Here is a 7,048-nt window from a genome sequence, read left to right as displayed (position 1 = left end):
TGCGGATAACGTAGCAAGAGGGTGGTTCGGTCGCAAAGCCTCTTGTGGTGAGTGAGCGGCTGATCTGCGTGAAGCAAATAGGTTTTCTTCAGGAAAAAGCAGTTTAGTATTTACCGGTGATGAGTTTGGGGGAGATGAGGAGGGAGCTGGAGATAACCACTTACCGGTGAACCGGTGATGAGTTTGGGGGAGATGAGGAGGGAGCTGGAGTCGGTGGCTGCGTTTTATTTCAGCACAGGGCGGCGGGGGGGGGGGGGGGGGGGGGGGGGGATAAGAAATGGCGACGGGAGGCGTAAGGAAGTTATTTCTGAAACCGGAATATACTTGTAGGCGAAACTGAGTTGGTGTGTCAGAGTTAAGTGTGCCTCTAACGTGTTTATTGGCTTTTGTGGATTTGTGCATGGGGATTTAGGGGCGCTTACTCTTCTTTTAGTTATGTGACTTGTAAGTGCTAGTGATATTTCCAACGTGTCATGTCTTGAAATGCTTTTCAGACAAAGGGCACATCATCATTTGGTAAGCGTCGAAATAAGACACACACCTTGTGTCGTCGATGCGGCTCCAAGGCATACCATCTGCAGAAATCTACCTGTGGGAAATGTGGTTACCCTGCTAAGCGTAAGAGAAAGTGTAAGTAACAAACTTTTAACTGACTTGAGTTTAAAAACCCGTGTTTCTTTCTCTTGTTCAATAGTCTGACGTTTTTCCAACTAAGGAAGAAGGCTGTGTCATCTTACAGTGTTGGGAGCTTTTTTCAAATTAATACTGATTTAACTGTATTTTAGCTAACGTGTGCAGTATTACTACATAGAAATTGACTTAATTTATAATTTTTTTTTGCTTCTGTCAGATTGAATAATTGTGCTATACAAATATAATATGCAACTTAATTATTTGGTACAGATGAGTAACAGTAACTTGTATGTTTTAGATAACTGGAGTGCAAAGGCTAAAAGGCGCAACACCACTGGTACTGGTCGCATGAGGCACCTGAAAAAGGTCTACCGTCGATTCAGGTATAACATTTTACTACAGACTAGTGTGGTGTGAAATCCTGCATACATACCACTTAATTATAAAATTCATCATTCAAAGTTAACATTTTTATTTAGTACACTTAATGTGGAATGGTCTTTCTTCTTAAATATATCATGAAATAAATTATGCTTTATATAATTGGCTGCGTATTCCTTTGAGGATGAAAAGCCTCACTCACTGTTAATACATAAGGTGTATAGCAAACTCTGATGTTTCTGTTAAGTGTAGGTAGTACAGAACCCAGAAAGTATTGTAATAAAATGCCCGCATTTAAAAAGATACACTTCGTGTAGTATTGCCTCTATTTGTGAGTCAACTAAATTGCTGGTTGCACTGAAGTGTGGGTTTTTGTAAGAGACAAGTCTTGAAATGAATTCCAATCCCCTTTTGCCCACAAAAAAAAGTTCAGGACTGGCATAACTTCAGTAGTCACTCTCTTACTTGGAGTTCAGTTAGCAGTAAGTAGCTATAACATCAGATTCTGAGTTACAGGTTTCTAAAACTTGTTACAGAGCTTTGAGTTGTACTTGCGAGGTAACAGTGGGGATATTGTACTGTTAGACTCATTAAGAATTTGTTTTGTATGACCTCCATGTCCTAAAATGGAGCTCTGTACCTTCTGGCCTAATATACAAGAAAGCTGGATGAAAAAGACCAAGTAATTCAAGAGTCTTGTCATAAAAATGTAGATTGGATTTAATAGTGAAAAGTGGGAGTCTTTTAAGCCCCAGACCTGGGTGTAGTGGAGGGATCCATTCATCTGTTTGTTTTGGTGAGCGCAGTCTTTCCCAGCAACAGCCAGAAAATACCTTACAGTGTGCAGCTGTAGCCTGCTTTCCACGGAGTGTTGCTGAAGTAGAAATGTCATATCCAAAAGCGAGCTTGGGGCTGACTGTTCTTTTGTCATGCCTGTCTTAATCTCTGGTTGGAGGCACAGAGGATTTCTGTAAGAAATTGACTTGTGCTTCACCAAACGTGAAATCTTTCGCTGAGTTGCTTAGTGGGAACATAAAGTAAAATGTGCTGTATCTGATGCAGTCTTGCAGTGTTCACTCAGTTACTGAAATCTTCGGTTTGAAGAAGTCAAATCGACTTATTCCTGCTTATTCCAAACACTTGTTAATAAGATGTTTCTTACTAAAAATGTCTGATCGTATGAACTCCGTAGTGATTTCAGTGTACTACTGAGATAAGCTGAAAAAAGCTGGTGAACTTGATCTAGAATATTACTTGTCAGAAAGTAACTTGGAGCAGGAATTATCCTTTCAAAAAGTGGTAACCATATTTCTACTTGTAGGAATGGATTCCGTGAGGGAACCACACCGAAGCCCAAGAGAGCAGCTGTTGCAGCCTCCAGTTCATCATAAAGACTCATCTATTTGTTAAAATAAATGGTCTTATCCAGAAAATCTGTCACCTTTTATACATTTTACTTCAGTGAAATGCAGGATTCCTGAAAATAGATATATTTACACACACAGTTTCTTGATGGTATGCATTGAAACGATTCATTAAAAACGATCCTTTAATTGACTTTTCATTTGACGGCACCTCTGCCTTGAAAAGGACCATTATCTCTGTGCTGAACTTAAAAAGGGGCTTGTACATGTTACTCAAACTCACCTGCAAGAGAAATGGAATACGGGCACTACGGGCTTGCCCTACGTGCCTCTGAGTTTCCTTGTGCCTTAGCATGGAGAGTCAGGATTTATCTCAAAACGTAGCAACTTGAATAATGGCTCTATGTGCTGTTCCGGGAGGGAACAGTTAAAGAGGGATTCCCAGTCTTAGCTGTTTTTCACTGCTTTGTGGTGCTGAAAGGCCTGCAAAAGTATTGCTTATTCAGTGGGTCATTGCTTCTTGGGCAAAGAGAAACTCCCCAGTCCAGAGCACGCATACTGCAGGACACAAAGGGATTGGAGATCTGCTGTACGTGAGACACAAGTTGCCCCGGACGGGGGTGTACGTGAGACACAAGTTGCCCCGGACGGTCTGGGGAGGTTGCTGTGGAAAGCTGATGTGTAAAAAATCTGGGTTAACTATGCTGGGTGTAAACAATAAATGGTAGGTAGTGTGATACAGAAGTAAGTCACTTGGGGGTACATGCAAATTACGGATTGATGTCTGATGAATTTGTACTGTACATGGTGTGTTACTGGGCTACTCGGCTGGCTTTCAAACTCGGCTTTAAAGAAGTGATCATAAGATGCTGTTACGAAAGTTTGGGGAATTGCAGTAATCACTGCAAGAGTTCAGAGGATTTTCAGGTGCCTTGAAGAGAAAATAGTAAAAACCCTAAAACTTCTTATGCTTTAAGCTTCTGAGGCTGTTCTTACTGTGATTCCTTTGGTTTCATAGTGAATTTCCAGAAGCAGCGTACTGCTTTGTCAGTACTGAAGGATCAGCAGTTAATCTATCGACCCGTGCAAATTGCTGAAGAAGCTTTCAGCCAGGTTTGAAATTGGAGTGCATCTGACGGCACTTTCTCGTACTTTTTAAATGAAGTATAGTTGATGCTTTTGGATACTTGAGTGCATCTACTTCGGCTGTTTCTAAACAAATCTTGCCCTGCTGTTCGCTTAGCGTGTAACAAATAACACCGCACTCGCTCTGCTTTCAACTGGTCCTTCAGAGAGTCTGAAAGTAAGCGGTGGTGAAGCTGTTAAAATACATTTTGCACATACTACATGTCCCTGTATTCCCAGGGCTTGGGACTGCATCTGAAGTGTGGTTTTTGGTGATACACTGGGAAACAGATGGAGGAGGAAGTACTCATAGATGCGTCTTTTTGTTGTTACTCTCACTGAGAACAACTGCTCAAAGCATCTTAAAACAGGTCAGCAAGGCACTAAGGCCTTGTTGAGCCATGGTGCAGTTGGACAGTGGTATGGCAGGTATTCTGTGGGTGGGAATGAAAGCCTTTGCTTTGCAAAGTCTTACATGATGGTTGTGTAGAGTGAGATTTTTGTTCTGAGCAGCCTGTTACGCTGACCCGCAGACATGATATAATACTGCAAAGGCAAGTGCTTAGCTATTTGCTGCTGCTGCTACCTATTAGCTCCTCCGCTCCTGAAAAACAAGCATTTGTATAATATGCAACATACCAAGGTAATAGTGATCGAAACTTGAAACAGCTTGCAGTAACTCTGAAAACTTAAAAACTTCATTTCAGGGGGAATTTTACCTACAGCAAGAATGAATTTTATGGACAAGAAATTTGACAGCCACTGCATTTTCAACTGTTTTAAAATTCTCGGTGAGGGGCAGGAAATCAGTTAATTTGGGTTTATGTTAGACCTGTTCAGAAAAGCTCGGGTAGCTCAGATTGTCAGTCGTAGCTGGACTAAAAGCATTACTGGATATAGATTCTGAAGCACCTCAGTTCTTTGTAGTGTTTTCCTAAATGTTGAAAGCTAGACTGCCTCGGTGGTTTTTCAGTATGTAAATAATCTTTTGTTGAGATCTTGTTACAAGCATCTTAACTCGAAGGTTATCACTTAGAATTGAGCTTCTGCACAGTGTTCACTGACGGTTCAGATCGGCCCCTTTATGTGTAGAACTATTGCCATACACAGTCGGTAACATGTTTGATTTTTGCATCCTTCAGACTGATACATATGGCACAGTTAGATGGTATAGTCTGAATTACAGCAGGAATTACTACATTTCATATTGTTCAGTGTAGCAAGTCTCGCTTCTTAGACAAAAGTGTATCAGATGAAGGTTTCTCAAAGGCAGAGAGGTGATCAGGTGACTGAGGTGGTAGAAGGTTGATCAGCTTTGGTCTCTCTAGCTCTAAAAGTCCAACTGCATGCCAAGTTTTAAAAAAAAAAAAAAAAAAAAAAGATCCTTGTCAGCTTGACTTGAGGGTCAGAGCTTTCTTTCAAAAAGCCCCTTGCAAGCCCAAGTTTATAAAAAAAAAAAAAAAAAAAAGATCCTTGTCAGCTTGACTTGAGGGTCAGAGCTTTCTTTCAGTCTCAAACTTGTAGGCGGGAATTCTGCTTATTGCCGTGGATCAGTATTTGATCTGTGTTGGTTTGTATTGAAAGGATGACAAGACCTAACACAGCTGTTGAATGCATAGCGAGCCATAGGTATCGGGCAACTAACCAATCCCTCAAAGGTGATTTAGACTTCTAGTACCTTTGTACATCCTGCAAAGACATGTAAATAACAGTACCTGGTTTTTGGACGGGTTGTGTGTGTGAACTGGCAAACCCAATAGGGTGAATGAGCTACACCCCCGTCAGTGTGAGATTGTTGACTCCACAGCAGGAACAGCTGGACAAGGTGTTTCACACTTTCTGACCCCCAGCTGTTTCTACCACCCAGTGTGCTAGCATAAAGGGGTGCTAATTTTGCTTTACTTATAAATTAAGATTATCTCCTGTTGCTGTATTGTGAGGGTAGTATGGAGACCAGTCCAGTTACTTTTTCCCAATGACACAAGGAAACAACACCCACTAGATTATTGTGACCCCTGGAAAGGGGAGAGGTGTTCTTAACGTGTCATGAGATGCTCTAAGAGGAAAATGTTGGGGAAAGAAGGGTGTTAGTCACTTTTCCTCATGGATTTTCATGAAAAAGGTTCATCATTTGATTAATGACAATGATTTGAAGACCTGTCTAAGAGAAAGTTACTTTCCTATACACAGCCGTTAACTGCTACACTAGATTCTTAAACTTCTCTGGCCTATTAAAATTTGATTCAGAGCCCTAAATGAGAACCTTCGAGGTCTTGGCCTTACGCTACAAATGTGGAGGCTTCTTTACTCAAAATACCAAATAACTTGATTAAGTGATGCTATTTGTCTTACTCAGAACGTGTATAAACTCCCCCACCTTATGGGGCAGTTGGCATAGGCTGCATCCATAAAAACATGTATATAAAGCAAGGTAAATTCCAACCGAAATAATTTTTTGGGGTATTTCATGAGGTAAACAGATTAATGAACATGTTAAGGCAGCAGTCCTCAATACAGATTGCGGGCAAGTTGGCAAAAATCTGCAATTTGTTCATGGAAACAAAGTCATACTTCCTGACTAATAGGGAGAGCAAAGTTTTGGTGCTTTTGAGAGAGCAGAGCTTTCTTAGTGTTGTTACCTCTAGGGTGCCAGCAAACTGGGGACTATGCTTTCTGATAAGGTATTTCATATGTAGGTAACAGAGGTCTTGTATTTATGTATAGGGAAAAATGCTAGAGGACAAAAGGCAGAATTTTCTAATTGCAGTAAAGCTGGGATAAATAATGCATTTAATCCTGGTTTTTTTTTTTCTTATGGTAAAATTACCTAATGATCCTCTAATGGTGTATATGCAAAATAATAATTAGCTGAAATTAGTACAGACCTTTGCCTATTTTACAGCTGCTGTTAAACTGTGGTATGTAAAGGGACCTGTGTAAAACTGTGGTATGTAAAGGGTCTGAGGTACTACCGTCATGGCGCAAGGTACAGTATGTTGCCTACTGTACCAGTAAATACCACTGCAACTGTTCCAAGTGATCACAGTTGCAGTTGTTGCAATACTGCTCTGGAGCAGCAAAATATTACCAGATAGGAAATATTACCAGATAGGAGTTACAAAAGAGGAATTGAGGCTAAGATTTTTGGGATGCCACATCTTAAAGAACAGGACAGGTATTTGAAAGCACATCTTCTGAAATCCCTGGTTACTACCCTGACTATTAACACTCTCCCTCTTCCACCTATAATGAGGAAAGACCATAAAAGGAACACAACAAGAACACATTAGCATGTGAAAGCTCATACACTTTGCAATAGAACAATGAATCAAAACTTGTGAAAATCCATAAGCACCTTCTAGAAACTATGAAGAGGACAATCCCGATGAAACAAAAGGGAATGAACCTGTTAAAACAGAAAGCATGTTGCCTACTGGATGATGCTCCAAGGAGAAGATGGTGAATAAATAGAATCATAGAAGCATAGAATCATTTAGGTTGGAAAAGACCCTTAAGATCATCGAGTCCAACCGTCAACCTAACAC

General features: G+C 40.6%; 1 protein-coding gene across 1 annotated transcript in view; it reads left to right on the top strand.

The window, feature by feature from the left end:
- Window positions 1–2,571, top strand: part of RPL37 (ribosomal protein L37) — a 2,961-nt gene extending 390 nt beyond the window's left edge. Inside the window, exons 2-4 of the mRNA XM_009274528.2 lie at window positions 495–630; window positions 932–1,016; window positions 2,336–2,571. Of these exons, the coding sequence (XP_009272803.1) occupies window positions 495–630; window positions 932–1,016; window positions 2,336–2,405 (291 nt within the window). The 3' untranslated portion in view covers window positions 2,406–2,571. The remainder of the gene's footprint in view (window positions 1–494; window positions 631–931; window positions 1,017–2,335) is intronic.
- Window positions 2,572–7,048: the final 4,477 nt, after the last annotated feature.

The sequence above is a fragment of the Aptenodytes forsteri genome, unplaced genomic scaffold (genome assembly GCF_000699145.1).
Source record: "Aptenodytes forsteri isolate BGI_AS27 unplaced genomic scaffold, ASM69914v1 Scaffold176, whole genome shotgun sequence".
NCBI classification, from domain to species: Eukaryota; Metazoa; Chordata; class Aves; order Sphenisciformes; family Spheniscidae; genus Aptenodytes; species Aptenodytes forsteri.
This window is presented reverse-complemented; position numbering and strand designations above follow the sequence as displayed.